General features: G+C 36.7%; 2 protein-coding genes across 3 annotated transcripts; both read left to right on the top strand.

Moving 5' to 3' along the window:
- Positions 1–304: 304 nt before the first annotated feature.
- slc7a3b (solute carrier family 7 member 3b) lies at positions 305–10,419 on the top strand. Its single transcript, XM_065271807.1, has 12 exons — positions 305–434; positions 4,203–4,612; positions 4,873–5,034; positions 5,328–5,502; positions 6,932–7,050; positions 7,139–7,361; positions 7,778–7,917; positions 8,003–8,105; positions 8,218–8,435; positions 8,589–8,755; positions 8,849–8,957; positions 9,052–10,419. Exons 2-12 carry the CDS (start codon positions 4,243–4,245, stop codon positions 9,195–9,197), a joined length of 1,932 nt encoding a protein of 643 aa, XP_065127879.1. The 5' UTR covers positions 305–434; positions 4,203–4,242; the 3' UTR covers positions 9,198–10,419.
- An 893-nt stretch (positions 10,420–11,312) lies between these two features.
- Positions 11,313–25,704, top strand: ubl3b (ubiquitin-like 3b). Of its 2 annotated transcripts, none has more exons than XM_065271809.2 (6): positions 11,313–11,845; positions 12,271–12,365; positions 20,116–20,224; positions 22,401–22,487; positions 22,865–22,942; positions 24,153–25,704. In XM_065271809.2, exons 2-6 carry the CDS (start codon positions 12,339–12,341, stop codon positions 24,203–24,205), a joined length of 354 nt encoding a protein of 117 aa, XP_065127881.1. In that variant the 5' UTR covers positions 11,313–11,845; positions 12,271–12,338; the 3' UTR covers positions 24,206–25,704. The 2 variants fall into 2 exon arrangements, with proteins under 2 accessions (XP_065127881.1, XP_065127880.1); XM_065271808.2 differs by having other exon boundaries at positions 12,213–12,365.
- The last annotated feature ends 376 nt before the right edge of the window (positions 25,705–26,080 follow it).

The raw sequence follows: 26,080 nt of genomic DNA, 5'->3' as shown, positions 1-26,080 counted from the left end.
TTGTGCTTAAGTAATATCAGCAATTGTAATTGCAGTATTGAAGCTTTTTAATCTCCATCTCCCATCCATAAAAGACAAAAGAAGAAAATGTGCAGTTTTATGCATTTATATATGCTTCTTAATATGTTATGCTGTTTGTTAATAAAATATAATCTAATGATCAAGTTTTTTTTTCATATTTATATATTACTCAACATTTTTCATTTTTATTTCCATTTGTAAAATGTATCAACAATCAAGGTAATATTTTGGGACAAAAGACCGCCATATGCTTTAAATAACTCTCGCGGTACTTTGATGTCATATGCCAGTCGCATGGTATTAAACACCGTGTAGTTGGTATTTCCTCAATGTAAAGCATGCGTCTCACTCTCTGTGTAAACTGCTAGCTGCGTGTCTTCTGTCTATCAAGCCCAAACTTGAATATCTAAAGGGTAAGCGTGTTACTAACCTTTATTTCAACAATGCCACATTTTTTTTCTTTAAAATATATGCAGTACATGTCAGTTAACGATGGAAATGTGTTACGATTGAAATATTTGGACCGTCTTAAATGTTAAAGCGAAAATTACGTGTTTATCATTACAATCATCCTTGTGTTTGAAATGACGCGCGAGCATCCTGTGGACATTTTTAAATAAATGTTTACAGTACAAGGATTGTGTCTTTTTGTATTGGTAGAGACAACTCAAGATACTCACAATTTTCTTTAAATGTTTATATCATTTTGTCTGTGAGGAATTTCCTGAACGAATTCTCCACATTTGGTCGAAAATATGGGCTGTTATTAGTAAATACAAATGAACAAGGATTAGCCTAATAACATTATCGTTTTAAGCGTTTATTGTTCCTGGTTAATTTATACATTTCTCTACGTAAACACATTGTTAATGTATGGAAACCTTTTAGGAAATCACATTTAGCTTAAAGCATTTATTTTTTGGCTCTTTATTACATAAAAAATTTGAAGCATCTTTTGTTTTGCTTGAACGCGTTCACGTTTTTTATTTACTTTAAATCAAAACAATTATTATTGAATCCACAGCAAAAATCTTTCCGTACAAGGACATGAATATCTGTGACTCTTACCATAAGTTCTAGTTTATAACGTGTGAAAGTAACAATAGCATCATTTATAATGAGCAGTAGTTTCATAATCAAATTAATGTTCCTTATAAATATAGTTGGCGTTTTGTCAGGTGGTGCACTTCATGTTCTGTATAGAAGTTAAACAGCTCACGTCTTTAATTAAATTAAAAACATGGTGTGAAAATCCTTTTCAGGCATAATCTTCAAATATATCTTAATCCCAGACCAATGTCTGCAGACACTGAACCTGTGAATTTATCATTCAGATTAAATACTAGAATATGTCTTTGTTTAAGTGCTCTGGACAGAGAAATGTTTAAAACTGGGCCATATCTGAATACACTTTTAACATTATTTCTGCAGTCTTATTACTTGATATAAAAATAATAAATGCTCCAATGGTCCTCTTTTTTTTGGAGAGTTTATTTTTGAGATGATTATCTATGCTTGTCACACATATTTGACTACCTTTAGTTCAGGTTTGTCTAATTTGTCTGTTGTAACACTTGTGGGTTTCATGGAAGGAAGTAACTTTGTCTTTCTCGTGACGTCATGGAGTTTTCAAGAAGAGGGGTGTTTTATGGAGCAGTAGACCATCGTGTTTTTTTCTTTTTCCTTTAATTGTTATTTTCTCCGAGTACGTACATGAATTTGGTCAAACTGCTTTACTGAATAGTCAAGAGTTAATTTTCTATCTTTTGGCAAGTTTATTGTAGTGTTCCCAGACAGGATGTGATCAATCTTTCATGACTGTTTAAGCTGCTGGACTGAAAATCTGTGTTATCCGTGTAGTTTTAGTAATGTTTCTAAAAAAGCTGTTCACTTTTCAACTGTAACAAAGTATTTGTATTTAATTTATGCGTGCAAGCAGTGGATTTACAATAAAGTACTTGACCTTTATAAAATATAAATAAGTCTGAAGGCAGAGGGTTATTTACTTTTGAGCACTCCCTTTTTTTTCTACTGACCTACCTGTTGTCCTTTTTCCAGTTTGGACATGTTTAAAAATTTGATACACCCTATGTTAATGCTTTGTGTGTGATTAGAGTAATATGTACTGTTTAATACAATTTAATAATATGCGGGTGATTCTCACGAAATCCAGATTTAGAAGGTGTCCAGCATCAGAATTTCTAAAAAGTCCCTAAAGCTTTTTTTTTGCACATATAAGATGAAGGTCTGAACTTACTATAACCATTATTTTTAGAGGATTTAAAAAATATTTCCTATAGAATTATTTAATTTTTTTTAGATTATCATTATAAAAAATGATCATTACCGCAACATGATATTACATTAAATATATGCATTTACAAACTCATGTTTCGGTAATGAGAACTAAGAAGTTGTCTAGGTACTATGACAAACAAAAGTTTAACTTTTATCTGGAGAGACAAATTAAGAACTGTTTACCTGGTAGCCATCTTGAGTGTCACAGTTAATTATGTCCCTTCCAACAATTTTTTAAAAAAATGTTAGTTCCATGAGGGTTTAAACAGTAATTGAAAATTGTTGCGGAGGATAAGAAATATTTTCTTGGACACATTTATATTCCTTATTATTGTCTCTACATTTACCAATTATGACCAAACATGTTTCTTTACTGTAAATGTTTATAGTATAACATGCACTGAAGCTATTTATTTTTTTAGATTTTTTATTAAAAATATTTCCATGTCAAAGAACCCAAATCCAGTCATGGACACGTTGCGGTAATGAAACATTTCCCCTTAAATGTGGAAAAAACAACAAATTGGTTTGTATGATATCATGTGCAAAATAGTACATGAAGAAATGTTTGTAACTGTATGTCTCTTGTTTTGATAGCATTTACTTTTTTTTATTAAAATGTTTCATGACACCTCATAAGTCTAATTTCGCGAGAATCACCCATAAGGGGTGTGTGAACTACTTGGATTTAAACTTAAAGAAGTCATATCATGAAACTCTGGCTTATTCCGTGTTAAAGTGCTATAATTGGGCACCCAGTGCTTCTATCAACCTAGAAAATGTGAAAGATCAACCCAGTAACCATTCTCTGCAAGCATGTGAAAAATAGGTAATTGAAATCTGTCTCCCCTTGTGATGTCAGAAGGGGATAATACCGCCCCTTAATCTGCATCCAACCACAGCACTGCCATTTAGTGCAGAGATCGGCTCATTTGCATTTGAAAGGACACATCCAAAAAAATCATATTTTTGCTCACACCTAAAGTGGCAATTTTAGTATGCTATAATAAATTAAATATAAGGTATTTGAGCTAAAACTTCACATACATACTCTGAGTGCACCAAAGATTTATTTAACATCCTAAAAAAAGTCTCGTGAAATGTTTCCTTAAAGCCAGTCAATTCTTCTGACATGACCTGTCCTGTGGTTATACACGTTGTTTAGTACTAAGAAATTGTTTGGTGTTTGCGGCTTATGACTGTGTTTGGTAAGATGCAAATGCAACAGCCGACCTAAAATATACCCTTCCTGCCGAAAACAAGGGCATTAAGGGAAGATATAAAGGTTGAACACTTTCCCTATCTGCTGTTGGTGATTTAAAAATATAGTTGTGTTAAATAGACAGACCAATATTTTAATAATTACAAAAAATTAAGAAACTCAACTTTAACTTCAACTTTATCAACAGCTTTATTTTTGTTATAAAATGTTTACCATGCCATGAGACTTTGTGTGTTATTTTACAGTAAAAACATTTTGATTTAACCCTTGCAAATGAGAAAGTCTTTTTCATCAATGTCTTGGACTCTGAAGCATAAGGCACACAAAATTTAAAACTCTTCTGGAGTTTCAAAGTGGTTATCATGGTTAAATTCTTCAGAATTTACGGGAGATGTACAGTAGGTAAATTCCATTGACTGTCCATTTTCACACTCCTAAACATAATGCTAAATAAAACAGACTGATTTTAGATTCATGTCAGCCAAAAGGCCTCTTGGGTGATCCCTCGCCAGTAAGAACTGCTTTAGAGTCCAGACAATGCGTACATACAATAAATTACATTTAAATCGGACTACTTCTGTGAATAAGCAGGCCATTTCCTAAGAAGGCAATGTTTCTTACAAGAAACCAGTTACTCATCTTATTTCCTGCTTCCTTTCAGTGCATTCAAAATTTGTCTGGCGTCTTCAACTTGAGTCATCATGACAGGGAACAAACTGATTTCCTTTGGGAAGACATTGCTGAGACGTCGTGTGCTGGACAACAGTCAGGATGAAACCCGGTTTTCTCGTTGTCTCACCACACTGGACCTCATAGCCCTTGGCGTTGGAGCAACACTGGGTGCAGGTGTATATGTCCTGGCAGGAGAAGTGGCCAGAGAGAAAGCTGGACCTGCAATTGTACTTTCTTTCCTCATTGCAGCAATGTCTTCTGTCCTTGCCGGTTTGTGCTACGCCGAATTCGGTGCACGGGTTCCCAAAACAGGATCTGCTTACCTGTATAGCTACGTCACGGTTGGAGAAATATGGGCTTTTATCACAGGATGGAACTTGATTCTGTCGTATGTCATAGGTGAGCATATAGTCCATAATAGTATTGCACATGCTTTTCGATTTTGAATGCAAATATATGAATCATCTTCTCACGAGGGGTAAATCTGAATACACGTCCAAGAGTTTGATTAAAGATGTTATTATGGATGTGCCAAAGTGGGTTTCAAACTAAATGAAGTGTTTACTCCGGAAACAAGGACTCTTGACAAAACCAGAGGAGATTCAGAAAGCATCTGCTCACGGTTCATCATGACATACGTCTCATTTTCTGCTTCACAGGCACAGCTAGTGTGGCAAGAGCATGGAGTTCAACTTTTGACAATCTGGTGGAGAAAAAGATCTCTGTTTTCTTCAATGGCTCCATGTCAATTCCAAACACTGGAAAAGTGTTAGCCGAGTATCCCGACCTGTTTGCCTTCGTCCTGGTCATGTTACTAACCGGTAAGAGCCTTTTTTATACACTCAACTCTTTCACGGTGCTAGGTTTCTTTTCAGCTGGCACACAGCAAGCTGATGTTTTACTGATCTGGCTACACAGTCAAGTTCTTCCATTATTTTATCAAGCGAGAGATTGAATCTGGTTTCACACTGATTCTTTTCAGACTCTTGACTCAGAGTTTGTTTCTGGCACAGGAATAGTTACTCACAATACTGTTCTTTACTTTTAATTTACCACTTCAATGCAAAACACTATAATGGTGCGAATTTGCTATTTTTCACCTCCTACGCTGCAGGATTACTGGCATTCGGAGTGAGTGAGTCTGCACTTGTCACCAAGATCTTCACAGGAGTCAACCTGCTGGTACTGACATTTGTCATCATATCAGGTTTTGTGAAAGGCAACACCGCCAACTGGAATCTTACTGTGGAGGATTACATTAATAACACCAACATCTTAAAAACAGACGAGTGAGTCAATCCGCCTATTATGTTATTAACAGCAATATAAAAAAACAGTTTAAATACATAATCAGTTGAGTTGTTGTTTGTTTCCTGAATACAGATGATTACATTGCGGGAAATATTATAAACATTTAACATGTGACCCTGCCTGTGAAAAAAATGATTTGGAATTGTCATTATTTTGTGATTTACTGTTTCTACATAATATGATCCTATACATAATGTTAAGAACAAATAACCGTAATATCTTTAATATTGCCTAAGTAAGACCAGGTCAAAGATTAAAATTAATATGAAATCAAACTTATGCTCCGAATCGAGACTTTAGACCTTCCCAGACAGGGTCACATACAGTGATGAGTTCACCATCTATTTATACATAACAATCTTTTAATTAGGGCTGTCAAAAGATGGATCACAATTTATTACATACTAAATACATTTTTTTTTTGCATAATATGTGTGTTAGCAATGTGTGTAATTACTGTGTGTGTGTATAGCTATATACAGTACTGTGCAAAAGTCTTAGGCCACCATCACCAGCTTTGTTGTTTTAGCAAAGTTTTAATGTCCATCCATTTTTATTTTTCACTCTTTTTTAAGATACAAACAGAAAATACAGGAAATATGTACGCAAAATAAAATACAAAACAATTTTCAGAACTAAATGTCTTCTTTAGGCATCATTCAGTATTTAGTGTGACCTCTCTTGGCACGAAACATCTTGAGCTTTTTTTTTGGAGACTGAATTCCTGAAGTCATTCGATTAGAATTAGAAATTAGGATTTAGGTTTATTTAGGTTTAAGAGATCCTGCAGTTGCCTGCTATTGCTCAACTAGGGGAGTTTACCCTAAATACTTCAACTTACACTGTAAAAAATACTTTGCTGCCTTAAAATTTTTTGTTGAATCAACTCGGATTTGCAAGTCATTTCAACTTACTATTATTTATCTTGACTAGAGATGAGTTGTTATAACTACAGGTGAGTTGTTATAACGTATACATTTAAGTTGACTTTTCTCAACTATATTTTATAAGTTGTAACAACTCATCTCTGTTGACATGACTTGTAAATCTGAGTTGATTCAACAAAAAAATTTAAGGCAGCAAAGTATTTTTTACAGTGTACTTTTATACTGTTTTTAATACTACATAAATATTTTCTGTATTTTCTGGTTGTATTCTAATAAAGTGACTGAGAAATCACCATACAATTGCAAAAACAACAAATCTAATGGTAGCATGATGGACTAAGACATTTGCACAGTACTGTGTGTGTGTGTTTGTGTGTATATATGCGATTCTTTTGAAAGCCTTACTTTATTTTTATTTTTTTTGAAACGTAACTTCTTTGTTTATCTTTTAGAAATTTGACATGTTTTAGAATTTATGAACTCAGAAAACTACTATAAATCCTTCTCTTTTAAATCTTAGAGAAATAAAAAAAAACTTTGGCTCGGGAGGCTTTGCGCCCTTCGGCTTTAGCGGGATCCTTTCTGGTGCTGCTACATGCTTTTACGCCTTTGTTGGTTTTGACTGCATTGCTACTACAAGTAAGTCAAGTTATGCAAAACTCATTGTGTGTAATAATGCATATCTTCCTGGTTTAAAAAATGCTCACTTACCTGTTCTGTTTTATAGGCGAGGAAGCCAAAAACCCAATGCGTTCCATCCCAATAGGCATAGTGGCCTCTCTGCTCATCTGCTTTTTTGCCTACTTTGGAGTTTCAGCAGCTCTTACCCTCATGATGCCCTATTACTTGCTGGATGTCCAGAGTCCTCTTCCCCAGGCCTTCAGTCATGTACACTGGGACCCTGCACGATATATAGTGGCTGTGGGTTCTCTGTGTGCGCTATCTACCAGGTAACTTATTCACTTACAGATGCCATTTGAATGACAATTACATCCAGTTTCTTTAATGGTATCGGGCCTTTCCAGGAAAACAAATAATTTAATGACAAGAACTGTAGGGTGGGACCAGTTATACTACTAGAGTTTACATTCCATCATAGTCTAATCTAAAAATATGACACCTGTCATTTTTATGTAAATGTGTGTCTGTGTGTTTATTCAGTGTCTTCCTCATGCAATACACAGAATCCCAATTCCAGACTAAAATGTATATTTTAGAAACATCTAAATATCTTTACATATATCAGTGCCATTGTTTTGTCTCAAGATGCACACATGTATTGTTTGTTTGTAAAAAATTCTTAAATATCCTAAGGCCTAGTGCTGGATTAATCTAAACCTTGTCCGGGAAATGTTTCTTTCCTTAGTTTATTGGGCTCAATGTTCCCCATGCCTCGTGTGATTTATGCTATGGCTGAGGATGGTTTGCTCTTTCGCTTCCTGTCCCGCATGCACAAGAAAACCAAAACACCCCTGCTGGCCACCATCGTGTCTGGCATTGTAGCAGGTATGACTTGATGTTGTAATCTTAGTGGATTATGTACTGTTTTTTGCAACTAACTTAAGTAATGTCTGTTGTTTTCTCCCTGTAGCTTTGATGGCCTTCCTGTTTGATCTTGCTGCCTTAGTAGACTTGATGTCCATTGGTACCCTGCTGGCGTACACTCTGGTCGCTGTGTGCGTGCTAATTCTCCGGTTAGTACATTTTTATCAGACACGTGCTGTGGCTTTCATAAACATAATCATTTTGGAGTTAATGAGATGAGATAAATGTTTCTTGTATAAAAAAATTATCTGCTGTCTACAGCTACCAACCAGGCAGTCTTGGCAGTGTTGTGGATGCAAAGCAAGTGGAACTGCAGAGACTGGAGGCAAAGGTACCCATAGCAGATGTGGATAGTGGAGATGAGTACGAGACCAAACCACTTAAGGAGAAGTTTCTCATCAGACTGCTGCTGCAACCCAGCTCCGATGTGCCAAACAAGACTTCGGGCCTTATTGTTTATTCTGCAACATGCATCATTTGTAAGCATTTCCTTAATCTGTTTTAAGAGACAGGGTATTTATATCCTGGAGCTAAATTTTGCATTGCAGGAAATGTCAACTAATGCTGACCTTTACCTCATAATCTGCAGTTGATGAATTAAACAGGTTGCCACTTTCTGTTGTATTTTTCAGCTGTGCTTTTCACATTGCTGTGTGTGATGCTGGCGGTTTGTGGAGAGCAGGTGGGGAAGGGGAGTCCTGTTCATGTCACTGTGGTCGTGGTCCTATCTCTTTTATCCTTTATCTGTATCTTGATTATCTGGAGACAGCCTCAGAGCAAAGATGTTCTCAGCTTTAAGGTTTGAACTGAATAAATTGTTCTACTATATGGACATTTTTATTGTTTTTACTTGTCTTGTAAATGGTATTAATGATCTCCTTGTATTTTGTAGGTCCCTTTGCTGCCCATTCTGCCATTGGTCAGCATCTTTGTAAATATTTATCTCATGATGCAAATGGACGGACCTACATGGATTCGTTTCTCAGTGTGGATGGCCATTGGTGAGTAGTTTACTAGTTTTGGTAGACAATTGTGTGTCAAAATGTAAATATTTTAGTGAGCTTAACCTTGTGTATGTGTCTCAATGGTTTTTAGGATTTATTATTTATTTTGCCTATGGGATATGGAACAGCTCTGAAGCTAAAAATAATTCCCCAAAAAATTTTGAGCCCATTCTTCAGGGAAAGAAATCGATCTATCTGAATGAAGATGAGAGCGAAGTTGAGGGGGCCACACCTTAGGAAGTGAAACAGCTATTTTTGTGTCAAATGCCGCAGTATCATTTTTGCACTTTGTTTCATCTGTCTGACAAAAAGTGTTTATTCAAAAGGCTGTTTACAGCAGGCCAACTGGATATACTTTCTTATTGTTTACATTGTGTCAGTGTATATTGTTACTGTAACAAAGTATATTTATATGAAGTGAACAGTATTTCTAGTCCTACTAGGACTTTATGTTGAAGTGTTTACTGTTGTACAGGAACTAGGGATTTGCGAATGGTGTCTTTCCTGCCCATGGGTCTCCTGTGGTCATTTATGGTGACTTTTATCTCCCAAAATATTGAATGGGATTATCATAAAGACAGAAAGATCATTACTTTCATTACAGAAAGATCATGACTATAATAGATTTAGTGAAACAACATGTGCTTTTTATTGTGTTTTGAACTCAAAACGTCCTTGTAGTACTGCTATATATATATATATATATATAGCCTATATATTGTGGATTTTTGTCAGTAGTTTTCTATTTTTAAAACTATATTGTATATTTTTGTCAATGTATGAATGTATTTATGTGGAAGTGTTATTAACTTGACCTTATATTTTTTTACTTTGGTGATTAACTGTGGTTGCCTATATAATTCGAAACATCAGCATCTAGAGCTTTAGTTTTCAAGATGTTTATTGAAATTAGATAAGTTTATGCAGTTTTTTGTAAAAACAATGCAAAACAAATGTTTTATCTTTATGAAAAGGTGTGGGGATTGTGATATTTTACTATACTAAAGAGGCACTTACATTTTGTGGTATCATGACACGAAGATTAAACAAGAATGATGTACATTTATGACTATACAGCACTAGACAGAGTTGTTGTACGGTACATTTTAAGTCATTACTTGCAGAATTACACCATTTACAGTTAATGTTTAAAGAATGCTGCTGTGTAATTTTGCTGGACGTTTCTCTTTCAGTGGATTAAAAATCATCTGTTACAAGTTATGAGTCAGTAGGGTTAACTTTTAAAAGAGGGTCGACCCTCATGTTGTATAATACAGAGACTTTATTTTACGAGTGATTTGATATTTTAGAAGTGATGTTTACTGGATAAACAAATTACTGTATTGTAAGAGTAATTGTGCATTTTTTTCTCTTTTTTTCCCTTTGTAAATAGCATACTAATTGTGCATTTATTATTTACTATTTTGTTAACAATAAATATGGGCTATCAAAAAACGTCCTAAAGGTGCACCTCAACATCCTTGTTTACATTTAGAGCTGGTTTCATAAACATGGCTTAAGAAGGTCTAAAACTAAAATGCATGTTGTCTTAACTGAAAACACTAATGTGCATTTTAAAATATAGGCTACTAGTCAACATTTGAAGTGGATCAAAAAAGTTCATCAAAGTTGTCCTACGACAAGAACGGGTAATGGGTATTGATTTTAAGACAATTTTTATGAAAGGTTTTGATCAACTTCAAATGTTGCCTAGTGTATATCAGTGCCATTGTTTTCTTTCACACCACTTAAATTGTTTCCCTTATGAAAATTAACCATGGTTTTACTACAGTTAAAAAAAAACATGCTTAATTGTTTTGCTAATAGTAATCAATACACAAAAAAAAAACATGGCTACTACAGTTTTACCACAATAACACGGTTAATTTTCGTAAGGGCTAATATAAATAAGGCCTAGTCTTGGCTTAGTCTAAACCCTGTCTGGAAATCCAGCCAAAATGTTTTATTCACCATAGTAGAATTACCACTAGTTTTGGGTATGATGTTATACATTTGATGCTTTTCTAAAAGGTAAAGTAGTGGAAGTTAAAGCCAAATAACATGGTATACAGCCGTAAATCTAACATTGATTTATTTTCAATTTCTTTAGTCACAACTCAAATAACATTTGTTTTCCATAGCTTTGATGAGATTATTTTACAATTATTACGAGTTTAGAAAAGGCACAGGCTAAGAAAAAATATATAATTTTTATCAAGACAATGCTCAATATCATCCACACAGCCTGTGAAATGACTGCCATTCTACAAGGTGTCATCAAAATGGGGATCTGCCTTTCAACTACACGTCCCATAATGCTTTGCGCTCCGTTTCACGCATATATGGCCAATCTGACTTCCGGTGTCTTTAAATTCCCAGCCATTTATCTGCTTCGAGCCTTACTGGTGATTTTACGTACGTTTAATCTAATTGAATGATGGATATACCCATCAGTTAACGTGCTTTGGACGATTAATAGATTCCTCTCGATCTGAACGGTGTTGCCGTTGCTGTCGTTGTATACATCGCACGCGATCCGTGTTCGTCCTCGGTTCCTCTTTATTTTTGCCGCAGTCAGAAATTATTCGAGCTCGAGGCCAGCGGACGCGCGCACCGTCTCTCTCTCTCTGCGCTCGTGCAGCATAAACTTGACATTTCATTTGTGTTTTAATTCAAAGTGTGTCATTATTTTTATGCGTCTTTGACCTTGGACTGACAGATACTTCTCTCCTGGTCAGAAAAAACGAGCTTGTTGTGTAATGGTTTGGTGGCTGACTTGACTGACTCCAGGATTTGTAAAACGGATTCACTCACTGGCAGGCAGATATATAATGCTGATCGAGTGAGACAAGCACTTGTTTGACTCCAAATTAGGCAGAGCAAAGGTATTTGATATTTTTTTCCTGTACATGCATGTTTACAAGATTTAACTTAAGTCTATGTGTGTTAGCCTTACACTTCAGATCATTCAGGTGTGCTGTCTGAGACCACCATATGTTCAGTAATCTGAATTAATAATCAGTTCACCTACACAACACCTTTCCACCCACCAGTTAGCTTGTTTGATAAATATTTGGTGTTTACATTATTGTATGATTATTTAAGTTATGTAAAAAGAATACATTTGCCTTTGCTTTATAAAACCTGCTATTTAGAATGTGAATAACTGATATAAACGCAGAGTTAGTCACTGAACTGTGTATAGTAAACAAATCTTTGTGACTATGTTGTGAATGATTGACTTGGTACTAGGCTGTGCGAGGCAGAGAAAGCCCAGAAGCAAAAGTCACATACTGAGTCTTTGTGCCAGGTTTGAGCTTCACTCTTACTGCTGGTCACCCGTTGATTGCTGGCTGCCCTCCACCTCTCAACACAGCCATGACCTCTCAGAGAGAACCAGATGCAGTAAGTATATCTGAAACTTAAAATCCACATTCCTTTACATTACACAATAAGAGAAGTTTGTAAGAGATGTCATAAGAATGGAAAAGCGTCGTCAACAATTTCAAAATGGATTACACTTTACAATATTAGTACAAGGATATGACTAATAATTGACTAAAACCTACATTTATTCTTAAATATGAACTAGTATTGAGTTAAAGTATGTGCTAATCATAAACTAATATAGTCAACTAATATATTAAAGTATTTATAAATAACGACCACCTCGGTTTCAAACAGGTTATTTGATACATTAACAACGAACAAACATGTCACGTTATATTTAATTACACAGTAAAACCTGATAAGTTAACTCAAACCAAGTGAGGAAACTTATTGCCTCAAACCATTTAAGTTTAAGTAAAACGCATACATATGAGTACTGTGAACTCAAATATAAGAGCATATGTGCATTTGACTAAATATATATAAGTTCCCGACTTCCCGAACTATGTATATGTATTTGTTTAAAAACTTAAATGGTTTAATGCAATCGGTTTCCTTAAATGGTTTGAGTTGAGTTAACTTATCAGGTTTTACAGTGTATGATAATTCTTTAGTTTGTAGTACATGCATTAACTCATCATTGGTTTATATTTAAAGTAAAAATAAATGTAGGTCTTGTTGAGACCAGTGGTTCTCAAACTGGGGTCTGTGAGATTGTGCCAGTAGTGCCCCAGTTTTGTGACATTTTATTATGTACGTTAATTTATCAAAAACTCTGTTTAATTAAACCTGCTAAAAAGGCTACTAACCAATAGCACTACATTATATGTAAGGGATAATGTAGAGGCAGCCAGTAGTTATTGGGAAATAAGCCCCGACAGTGTGATCAGGACCCGACGCGAAGCGGAGGGTCTTGTATCACACTGAAGGGGCTTATTTCCCAATAACTACCGGCTGCCTCTACATTATCCCGCTTATTACACGGCTACTTGCCACATAAGAAAAAAAACTGGACCTGAATATGAGTTTGAAACCTTTTATTGGCATATTTGTTTTAAATTAACATTTTTATCCTTCCACGAAACTTTGCACAGATGCATAAAATGATCGTAATACCTTATTAAGATCCTCTGCTTCATACTTGTCTGTCTCCATTTTTTTCTCTTTAACCAGTCTTTGAGAAGTTTTAATGCCCATTCTGTATTTTTTTGTGTGTTTGCTTCGTAGCTGTCATGCTCTATTTTGTCAAGTTCAGTCTCAGTAAGCTGTCTATGTCTTGTCGTGGTTGTCGAGTGTTTGTCACAAGATGGCGCCAAACAGACGGTAATCTTTATTGATCTTTATTGGCGCGGAGCGATTTTACTCGTGCAAGTAGTCCGGCTATGCGTTATTATTTTGGAGCGGTTATTATTTGAAAAGAACGAACCTGCAAATGTCTCAACTGACCAATCAGAATCAAGCATTCCAGAGAGCCGTGTAATAAGTAAGGAATAATTGACGACAGGCCATTGAATTATAAGAAAATAATGCACACCCAAGGTGCAATTTGGCACGACGCGAAGCTGGTGTGCATTATTTTCAAATAATTCAAAGGACCGGAGTCAATTATTCCTCTTATACCACAGTTACCACAAACATTGCTTTGGTGCCTATTTTTAAGACATATGACAAGTTAGGTGTGCGGTTATCAGAAATTAATGCATACCCATGGAACATTTCTCAGCCAATCAGAATGCAGCATTCAACGACCCGTGAAATAAAATTTAATATGTTTTGTTGAATTCAAATTTTTAGAATGTTTCATGTCATACATTTTCTTTGGGGGTGCCACGAAGGCCTGCACTGTACACAAGAAGGGACGCATGCCGAAAAGTTTGACAACCACTGCATTAGACCACGTTTCTGTTAAATGCTTTATTCTAATTGGTTGGGAAATGTTCAACGGGTATGCATTATTTTTCGATAAACACACCTAATCTGTCAAATCTCTTAAAATAACCACTAAAACAATGTCTGAATTAATTTTCGAATAATTCAACGTCTTATCAATTATTCATTCCTTAACTGTTATTGTAAAGTGTTACTTTAAAATGCATTCAAATACAGAGATCATAAAGGCGCTCTTAGCAAATCTTTGTGACGTCACTTCTTGTTGAAGTGTTGTCAAACAAAACAGAGCATAGCTGACTCCTCCCCTTCCCTCTCCCCCTTGCCCCTCCCTCTCCCTTCTGTTCTTCCTCACGCACACTAACCCCCCAAACCACACCCCCTTCTTGTCGTTTATTGGCTGAAACATGTTTGTTAGGTTTTGTGGCTGTAGGCTGCGCCACTTTGTTTTTGTTGCAGTTTGCGGAGCCTGGGCTGTCTACAGAGACAGCGTTTTTTTTCAGTCTGTTCAGGGGACAGGCAGCTAGCGGATAGTGAGGAGATGTTTGCTGTATTTAACAAAAAAATTTTATGGCCTAAAACCCATGAATTTGCTTAGAGCGCCTTTAAATGTGTGGTTCAAAGTATGAACAACGTGTCCTTTTTTGACCCACAAATTAGTATTATTTGTGCTTTTATTGTGTGTGAAAAAATTTAGCTTGTGTAATTGTCCAGGTTTCTTTCCCATCCCATTTTTTTACCAAAAGTGGATTGGTGACCATTGCTCTCAAACGACTTAGGGGGTGTGCACACCAAAGCTTTTAAATGCGGCTAAACAGTTGGATGCCGACTGCCAGCTTTCTTTCAGCCGACTGCCAGATTTCTTCAGCTGAGTGCTTTGGTTGCTGTGACATTTTTGCTTTGTTTATCAGTCATTGTACCATATGGTGTTTGGTTGTTTATCCCACCCCTCCTCCACTGTGATTGGACAGCCGTAAGAAAACTGAAATTGAGGAGCTAAGCTTTTCACCCAAAGTTAAATATCTTTCAACCCTTCGGCACTGAGCGCAGAAAAAACGCAGAGTGCCGGCTTTCAGCGCGGAAAAAAAAACAACAGTTGCTGGCTTTTTTTAAAAAGGCAACACTTCCATTGGAAACAATTGAAAACATACGGCAGCGTAAAAGCTTTGGTGTGAACGCCCCCCAAAAGGACAAAAAGTACCAAAACCAATTTATGTGACCCTGCCTGTGAAAACCCAACTCATTTTTGGGATTTACTGCTTTCTGCTTATAACCTTGATATTTTTAATATTGACTTAGTAAGGTCATGTGAAATCATTATAAAATAAATGATTGAAATCAAACTTTGATGCTCCTAATCTCATTCTTAGATTATGAGACTTGGATTTCACAAACAGGGTCACATATTCCTTTGCACTATACTCCAAAGCATTCTCATGAATTTAATAAAATTAGCCGTTACTCAGTAAAAAGTTTTGTTTACATCACACATGTTACATGAAACATAAGAATGAGTAGATGACTTTTGGGTTAACTGTCTCTTTAGGTTGCATTTCTGTTGTTGGATTAAGGCTTGTTTATTGAACCTGTTTCTATCCTCAAATGCTGGTAACTTTAAGATCTCAATTAGTTGCCGGGTGGTGGAGTTGTAAGCAGCATAAGCTGAGAGATTATAGAGGTGTTTATGTACTGATTCTGGAGCGTCTAGGCAGATGTTATATTTTTAATGGTTTAAAAACTGGGGCACCCAGAAGAGCTTATTTGTGTTATGCCATCTTCTCTGTATTACCCACAACAGATTTGTCAATAACACTTTAAATCCAACGTTTAGTCCGAGGGCTTTTCATGCCTTTATCAGAGGGGCTTAGTGTTTGTAAACAGTCTGTTGGGATGACGTCATTCGACGTGGTTCGACCTCTTTGTTCTAGCTTCAGATCCCTTTAGGTGAAATCCAAATTATTTCGAAAGCGTCTGAATTGGGGGTGGGGTGCCCTACTTTATAAATGCCCTTAGCAGCACAGGAGCCTGATTTTGCAAGAGGTTAGGGCATTAGGGAGCCCTCGTTTCAAAGCTTTTGGTGGCACATGGTGTGTGGGAGTAAAGAGGTCATCCTCCTGTCTTCCCACTATGAGGTGGTCAGCTGGCATCCCAAAATATTTGTGTTTATGCATTTATTCTTTTAAGAATACAAGCAGTTTTCTTGAACTGTACTTGCAAATTTTCAGGAGCTTGCTGGGGAAGTCAGCCTTTCTCACTTCCACTTTCTCCGAAACATGTTGAAAGCTTTTAATGTGAAAGGTGCTCTGCTGATTGGTTGCACTGTTTCCATGAAGACTGCTTTGCTTCATTTCTGTGTTCGCTGTCGCATGTGGGTTTAAACACAGCGGTGCCATTACCAACTGGCTCACCTTTGTATGTCCCCTCCTCTTTCTCCATCTGATTCTGAACGAAAGCATTAAGCCTCCGCCAAGCACTGCACACAGACTCTTAGTGATGTAATGTTTAAATTGCAGTCATTGAAAACCATGAAAAGGGAAAAAGTACGTCTAAAACCTGAAAGAAAATATCTGAACAAGAGACTCTTTGGAAGTTACTTTCCAAGTTAGACATACCGGGTTCCTTTTCTAATTTTATTTTTGGTAAACTATTAGGGCAGATATAGTGGCAAACTGTGTGCCTACTGTAGTGACATTGAGGTACTACAGAAGGGATGAGCATGAGGATGCTGCCAAATATGTTAAAATCGTATGCGCAGTATCTAATTTGTGAAATCGAGTATGTTTTAAATAGAAGATTGATTTTATCCTGAAAACCTATTTTATCACTAAACCACATATACACATAATGTTTAATGTTTTTATTGTATGTGTGGCTTTCACTCGCACCCTGTATTGATCTCTTATCTCATATCATCACCATAAAATAACACCGTATTTAGACATTATGTTGTATGCATATTGCATGTGTGTGAGTGGAAAATGATCACATCACACTGTGAGCCCGTGATTGTCTTTTAACGTATCCTAAAAAGATGAGATGAAGCGCAATGGCTTTTTATCTGTAACTCGCATTACATGGATGAGAACGAGCATTTAAACCATGCAGATACAACAACAATTATAAATAAATGTTTTGGAATATTGTGCATTATTTTTACAAATTCCTTGTCTGTGAGCTTTATTATCTTTTAAAAATGCATGTGCCTTCACAATCTTTAATCAAAAATGCAAATCTCTTTCCCTTCTCGAAATGCTCTCTCTTTACTTCCGGTCAAATGGTATGGCAGGTGGGCGGGCCACGGAAAAAGATTGCATCGATTAGAAAATAACCATTACCCAACTTCAAATGATCCAATCACTTCTCGATATATAAATTTAAGTCCAGCCCTACCTTTTATCATTTCAGAGGCCGTTTCACTCGAATATACGTTAAAACGGGGAAAATAAGACAATCGCTACTTTCGTTTGATGGCGACTTTAGCTCTTGATCAGCTGCCAAACCTCCCTTTACATAGTGGAGATCCATGATCGCCGTCTCCCCTCTATTTAAAAAACCAAAACTTTTGTTATTTTCGACGAGGTATTTGTTCCAGAGTTCAGTTAAGCCACTAACCAGACCATTTGACACAGAGACCGGAAGCTAAGTTCTGTCTAGACGCGTAACTATGTCTATAAATCAGGGTTCCTACGGGGTTTGGAAAAGTATGTATTTCCAGGTCTGGAAAAGTATGGAAAATGAATCAGAGTATGGAAAAATACGTTAAGTTTCAAGACTATTGTCCCCATTTTGTTTTCTAAAAATAAAATTAAGAATTTCTAAAAAAATATATATTATATACAACCGTTTTTTTATGGCGTTTATTGGTTGTTACGTGGCAGTTGCCATCGCAGTGCCCCTACCTCAAAATGCTTGACTAAAAAAACACCTGCAACATTGTCCTTCAACATTTGAGTGTGGACTTCACGGCAAACAAAATGGGGAAAATGCTAATTTTCCGAGGGCTGGCTTGCTAATCCTAAATATAAAGCCTGGTTAGCCAAAGACAAAATTTTTGAGGATAAAAACTTATTCAATGGAGTTCTTAAAGGTGGAGTACTACACCCCAAATTAAAATTTGTAATTTATTCACCTCCATGACTTTCAAAACCATTCAAAAGACTTTATTATATTAACACAAATTAATATATAAATATATATTTTAAATCTGATAGATTTCATTCCCTTAATTAAAGGACTAGTTCACCCCAAAATGTATGAATTGTAAATTGTATAAATTTTGAAGGTGGTGTTGAAGGTGAACTCTGCAGGAAAGTAGCTCTATAGTAACAGGGTTGGCGACAACTGATCTAGTGGATCATTGAGTGTGTATTACACGATTATGCCTAATAAACAGATAATGTGTGGGGTCATGTAAACACATAAAATGGTTTTGTTTTATAGGGGAAAGCCTATAAATGGCGTAAGCAAAAAGCGATCGGTACAGGTAGTTTTTTGCTCATTACCTTGATTTCGCGTTGCGTGGTGTATCGTTACACATGCTGTTCACATTCACTAAACACAACCAACTGTGCATATATGTATACACCCCAAGATGGGCATTTTAACATAACTGTGTGTGTATCTGAACGTTTGTGTAAAGCTTGAAGTTTAGTCCCGTTTTTACGTGTTTGCGAGGGTCAGCGTACAGTGCGCAAATTCCGTCTTCAGAAATGTACGCGCGCCACTGGATTTTTGTAACCATGCATACTTTGTATGTGTAGGGTGCGAGTGTGGGTACAGAAGTATGTAGTTTTAAGGCCAGGAGGGGCATTGCAGTATCACGATAAAAGAAACAAACTGCTCAAGGCTTAGGTTCCAAATAGCTTTGCAAATAGTGGTTATGAAAATGACCGATAACCATAAAATGCTTAATATCGCCATACCCTAATCAGATGGCTTTATATTGGGGTCAGTGAGATAAAGTTTTGTGGCAGTTGGCAAAATTGTGATTTTTATCTATCATGTTCATGTGTCATAAACTGTCAGCTGTCATATAGTTATGCAATGCCTGTTAAGCTGTTATTGAAAAATATAAACCTTTTAAGTCTTTTGCTGGCATTTGTCTTTATTGTAAGGTGGATGGTTAAATAAGAAATGTATTTTTTCTGATACAACAAACGTGTGCATGCACACAGTGTATACAAATATTTTTTATGTGGTGGAGCCAATGAAAATGTTGGCAAGGGAAGTAAAAATGTAAACTGCTGGCCCAAAACGGTTCACAAAAATAATCTTTCTTCCCGGTAAATTTGCAGTGTATCTCCTTAAATGTTTGAAGTTTTGGCACGAGGGGTGTGTGTGTTGGCTTGTGGCTAATGGCGTGAGGTGTTATTAATATAGCCGGCACAGGCATTATGTCTGTCTGTTGTTTTTAATGTGAGTCATGGAGCGAATCGGTTTCACTAATCCACTGTGATGTCTTCACTCCCTGCTGCAAGAGGTTAGACATGGACATGTACATTTAATAACTCACTCCTGGGTTGTCTGAGACACCTGGGGTTGTCGGATTAGGGTGATGGTGTGCCTAGGAAAGGGGGGATACATCTCCACTGCATGAAAATGAAAGGCTACACCCGCGCTCTTTACTCCCTCCTTTACTGTGCCATCATCTTTCAGGAACCTTTTAAGAAGCGAGACGATTGCTCCGCAATAAGACAGAAACATGAATCTAATTAGGAAGGAATTCCCATTTCTACAAGGGCCTCTGCAGGTCATCTCATGTCATGTGGGATGAGACAGACTGAAAGGGCATTAAGGTCGGTTTGGTGGAAATGCAACAACATCTGTAGGCTGTAAGGTACAATTGAATTTCTTTCTTTCTTCGTTTGTTTGGTTACAGGTGAATCTGCGGCTGATTCTTGTGAGTGGAAAGACACAGGATTTCATCTTTTCTCCTAATGACTCTGCTACAGACATTGCACACTATGTCTTCGAAAATTGGCCAGCGGGTATGTTTAAGTGCTTCTACTGGTGCATCTTTATGCTTAACATTTAAAAAGAATTGGTAATGTTTTTTTTGTATGTATTTGCAGCATGAGTCAATAATACATATTGATACAGTTTCCCAGACAGGGTTTGCATTAATCTAGGACTAAACCTTAGTTATAATAGGACATTTAAGTAGTTTTTACAAACATACCTTACAAAAAATGTTACAGGGTGTGCATCTTGAGACAAAACAATGGCACTGATATATGTTAAGACAGGTCAATGTAAATTGTTTTTAAATTAAGAAACCTTAAACATGCATTTAATCTGGGACTGGTATAAACCTTGTCTGGAAAACAGTGGCAGCTCGTGATTGCTCATCCAAGGGGCGCAAATTCAAAGAAAGTGTTTGGAGTGTCATGTGTGTTGCTTGTGTTTTCAAAATATGTGTTTGTTGCATCATGTGAACCATGTGGATCACGTGTTTTGTCAAAATAAGTGCCTGCTGCACATGCGTCAAAACCGTTTATGATAAAAGAGACGCTCTCGTTCACAAACGCAAGACCCTCCCTTAACAGTAAACTCTGAGTATGCATGAGATTATGTGAGTATCCGACGCTACAGGAATGCCCAAGCGTTTTGGATGAATGAGGAAAGTGGTGTGATCACATTTTCTGTGCAATTTTTGACACAAAATTTAAAGCGCCCCTTCTTCAGCTTAAATTAACCATTTGGTTGGGTGCTTAAAGGGACACTCCACTTTTTCATGAAAATAGGTTCATTTTCCAGCTCCCCTAGAATTAAACATTTGATTTTTACCGTTTTGGAATCCATTCAGCCGATCTCTGGGTCTAGCGTTACCACTTTTAGCATAGCTTAGCACAATCCATTGAATTTGATTAGACCATTAGCATCAAGCTCAAAAATGACCAAAGAGTTTTGATATTTTTCCTATTTAAAACTTGACTCTTCTGTAGTTACATCGTGTACTAAGACCGACGAAAACTTAAAAGTTGCGATTTCTAGGCCGATATGGCTAGGAACTATACTCTCATTCTGGCGTAATACTCAAGGACTTTGCTGCCGTTACATGGCTGCAGCAGGTGCAATGATATTACGCAGTGCCTGAAAATAGTCCCCTGCTATTGAAAGTAACTGATGGGACTATTTTTGGGTGCTGTGTAATATCATTGCGCCTGCTGCAGCCATGGTTTGGCAGCAAAGTGGTACCGCCAGACCCGGAGATCGGCTGAATAGGTTCCAAAACTGTAAAAAATCAAATGTTTAACTCTAGGGGAGCTGGAAAATGAGCCCATTTTAAAAAAGTGGAGTGTCCCTTTAAGGCTCTCCTGATTTTGCCAAGTGGATGATGTCCTCAGGGCAACATTATGTTGACCCTGGGACAACATTTCAATCAGCCAATCAGATTTCAGAAATAAGTTTACAGTTTGTTTTAAGTTTAAGCTTACAACCAGGATTAGCTGTTTCTAGACCATTGTTTTTCACTTATGTCCCTCTGATGTTAGGGTTGGGGTTTGGGGTGGGTTTAGGTTTTATTTAGAAAAATGTTGTCCTTGGGTCAACACAATATGTTGCCCTGAGGACATCAACCACTTGGCAAAATCAGTTCGAGTGTCCCCTTTTCCACTATAATTTTTGTAAGAATTTTCACTTGTTAGCTAGCAAAATTTGCACAAATTTTACAAACATTTCTTTTGATCCCTGTATTTCATATAATATTTCCCAGTTACCCAGTTCATACAGTATGTATTTTGTAAATAAACATGGTGGCTAATCTGTGTCATGAAATGAAATTGGAGGTTATCAACATTTTTTAAATATTAAAGTTAAAATGTTATATGCCAGAAATAAAATTTTTGGGTGAGCAATCTCTTTAAATAGTCTTTTTTTATATAAATGAGATGTACAGTTAATTTCACATTCATGCATTTAGCATTCAAAGCAACTTACAGTGCATTCAAGATTTAAATTTAATTAGTCTGTGTGTGCTTTTGAAATCGAACCAAAATTGACCTTGGCATTTCTAATGTCACATTTGTCTGGCTAAGCGCATGTACTATCATTCTTAAGAATATTTTACTGCTTTTCTGTGGTAAAATGCAGTAAAACAATGTTGGCATTTCTCTAAGCATCATATAAGCCCACACCTGCAGTAAAATGAATGTTCTGTTGCAGGTTGGGAGGAAGAGCGTGTGAGCAGTCCAAACATACTCAGACTGATCTTTCAAGGCCGTTTTCTACATGGCAATGTCACACTAGAAGGTGAGCACTAGACCATTTCCACATATCTGTTTCTCTGAACGTGTTTGACTATGTCAAATCATATGTCGTCATATCACATTTTGATCAAGGACTGTTGTGTATGATGATAAAGTATGTGACCCAGTCTTAGAAGAGCCGGCTAAAGTAATTTTGAGAAAATATAACCTTGATATCTTTACTATTGACTGAGGAAGGCCATGTCAAAGATTGAAATCAATGTTAAATTAGTGATTGACATCAAACTTTGATGCTTCTCTTATCATAAGATCATGAGACTTTACACTGGATTTCACAGACAGGGTCACAAATGTTTAAGATGAGAAGCTGGGAAAAATTGTTGTATGTGGATAATCATTATGCATCTTTTTGGTTGAAAGCTCTGAAGTTGCCTCCTGGCCGAACAACTGTCATGCACTTGGTTGCAAGAGAAACACTGCCAGAGCCCAATTCCCATGGTAAGAGCTGACATGTTTCCTATTGCTTCAAACATGAATGTCCTTGGCTTTCCCATCCAGATCTTTTATTTGTTTTTAAGGACAAGGGCTTAACAGTTACTGGAGGACTCCTGCCAGTTAGCAACTGGCCCAAGGGGGTTTAATCTTCCAGGCTGATTGTTGAAATAATAAGGATAAATAATGCAGATGGGCTGTTTTGCATTTGTAGGCTGCAAACGTCATCCAGACTGGCTTATTTAATTATAAAGCTAACCATTACTCTTATTTAATCATAAATTTGTTGTCATGTAATATGCTTATGACTTGCAAATGTAATGCTTAGTTAACTTAAATAAACCAGGCTTGATGACATATACAGCCTGCATATGCGACCTCCGGAGGCTGCAGCCCTAGAAATGAGAAATGGACTTAGTCATAATAGAGGCCTGGCACAGAGCTTCATCCAGTCACACAAAACAAGCCAGTAATATTAGATGTCTGTAACTTAACTCTGTACTGTTAAAACAGGATGCATGTAAATGGATGTTGTGACTGTTGCAGTGTAATTATAGCTTCAAAATTAGAAGAATTGGTTCACAAAATACTTTTAACACTCCAAAGACAAAGTTAAACATGAAATCGCATCATATGACCCCTTTAAAGGAAAACACCACCATTTTTCGATATTTTACTATGTTCTTACCTAAATTTAGATGAATTAGTACATACTTATCTTTTTTCAATACATGCACTTTTAATCTTTGTACAGCGCCTCGTGAATGTGTTAGCATTTAGTCTCATTCATTCCTTAGGATCCAAACAGGGATTAATTTATAAGCCACCAAACACTTCCATGTTTTCCTTATTTAAAGACTGCTACATGAGTAGTTGCACAAGTATGGTGGCACAAAATAAAAGTTTTGTTTGGAGCCATAGGAATGAATGGGGCTAGGCTATATGCTAACACATTTACGAAGCGCAGTACAAAGATTAAGTGCACGCATTGAAAAAAGATAGGCATGTATTAATTCATCTAAATTGAGGTAAGAATATAGTGAAATATTGAAAAACGGTGGTGTTTTCCTTAAAAGATGTCATTGGGAAACCTTTACATCCTGGTCACCATCTATAAAATGTTTTTGACTGCTAACTTATATTTAGGTCTTTGTTTCAAAAGTTCATTTTAGATAAGTGAATTTGCACCTTATTTTATTTCTCTCTTTTTTTTTAGGCCAGAGAAACAGGGAGAAGACAACAGAAAGCAGCTGTTGCCTGCTGCTGTGAAACACAAAAAACCCTTCCTCATCACCTCCTTTTATTCCTCTCTTCTCCTGTCTACTCACCAACCCGTGGTGCATTCTTGATGATCACAGAAGAGCTCCAGGGAGAGTGTGACTAGGTTTTCATTCAGTGTTTTTGCTTTGTGTAATGGCTGGGGACTCTTCTGTGCCAAACTTCTCAAATCTGAACATGTTTGCCTTTATATGGTTTTCTCGTTTCACTTGTTTTGTTGCCAAAATGACTTTGCGCTTAGTAAAACATTGCCATTTGTTTACATGCCTACTCTAAGAATATTAAACTAAGTATGGAGATATTAAATACCTAAATCATTGAAAGGAAATTATGTAAACAAAGGTGTGAATAGGTTTTTGGCATCAGGTTGAGGGTTAACATGCATCATAATCTTTTGCACTTAACACAGATCCTTATCTGAAATCACTATGTGTGCGTTATAGTCTTAATCCTCCCGGCCCGCCTCATACAGAAGGACTTTTTTTAGAGAGTACTCCATTTTGAAGATGAGTTTGTTATGGAGTATCGAGGGATGTCTGCTTGGTGGATTTGACTCTGTGTGCTATTGCCACCTACTCGTATGCCTTCGTCCTAGGACCAATCGAGAGTGGATCTCAGCTGTTGGACTCTCTTATTGTCAACACCTGTGCATGACCCTAGTCTAGTGTTTCCTTGCCGTGGGTGTGTGCCAGCCTTCTCTGAAAACTATTCACTCTGTCTACTTGAAAAGATTTTCCCCTCGTCTCCAACGAGGAAGCATGAGGGAAGGTTGGCAAATTGTGCTTGATGTTAAGTGACACAGACTTTTCTTTTCGCCCAGTCTGGATATCGTCTGTATCCATCATCATCATTATCCAGACACACACAAGAGCTGAGGTTCGGTCTAAATGATCCGCTAATATACATCCTGTGACTGCCGTCTGATAAACAGAGTAAAGGAATACCCAGAAAGCGTTCATCCGTAGTCAAGCCAGCTGGGTTGGAAAGCCTCTATTATAAGTGCTATGGATTCATAGACCGTCTGCTGTGCCGCAGTGGTGATGTGATGGGAGGACCACACCTAATGGCTCCCTACTGGGTCAGAAGAAAGCAAAATGTGTTTCATTTCCTAATGTTGCTGTCTGTTTTGTTTGCTTTTTGATTGGAAAATTAATATTATTATTATTATTATTATAAATGGTGTTCTTTAAGTCCTTTTTATCTTGTCCTGAGAATGATTGATTGAGTTTTTATTGGTACAGATCAGGTGTGTGTGTGTGTGTGTATGTGTGTGTGTTTGAAAGTGAGAGAGAGTGCATGTGCAGATGAATATGTTTTGGAAAGATGTGTGCATTTGTTATGAAAGAAGTGTCCACACTTGAATTTGTTTCACATGCAAAAGTGTTAATCATTGTCACTGCTTTGAAATTAGCTACAAATTATTACATGTAAAAAAACCTAAATCTTGTATTGTAAATTAATAAAACTTTTGAAATAAATGAATAATTGTCTGATGGTCCTGATCATTTTTTATCCTCACTTTTGTGATTCCCATCTATTTGAGACTATTTTTAGTGTGTAATGTTGCTATAATAGCATTAATAATAGCTGTAAAATGATAAAGCTCAAAGTTCACTGCCAGGCGATATATTTTCTTTAACAGAATTCGCCTTTCAAAGCCTACAGCGAACAGCCGGTTTGGACTACAGCCCTCTACTTCCTGCTTTAATGACGTCAGTAGAACCGTTTTTTATTAAACTCCGCCCACAGGAATACGTCAGTCACCAGGTAAGCTAACAGCAAGCTGTTGTCGAATTGCAACACACTAAACAAACTACACAATCAGAACTCAATACGTAAGTCTGAAGAAGGGACTTCGTAGAACAA

This window comes from Paramisgurnus dabryanus, chromosome 16, assembly GCF_030506205.2.
Source record: "Paramisgurnus dabryanus chromosome 16, PD_genome_1.1, whole genome shotgun sequence".
In the NCBI taxonomy this organism is placed as follows: Eukaryota; Metazoa; Chordata; class Actinopteri; order Cypriniformes; family Cobitidae; genus Paramisgurnus; species Paramisgurnus dabryanus.
This window is presented reverse-complemented; position numbering and strand designations above follow the sequence as displayed.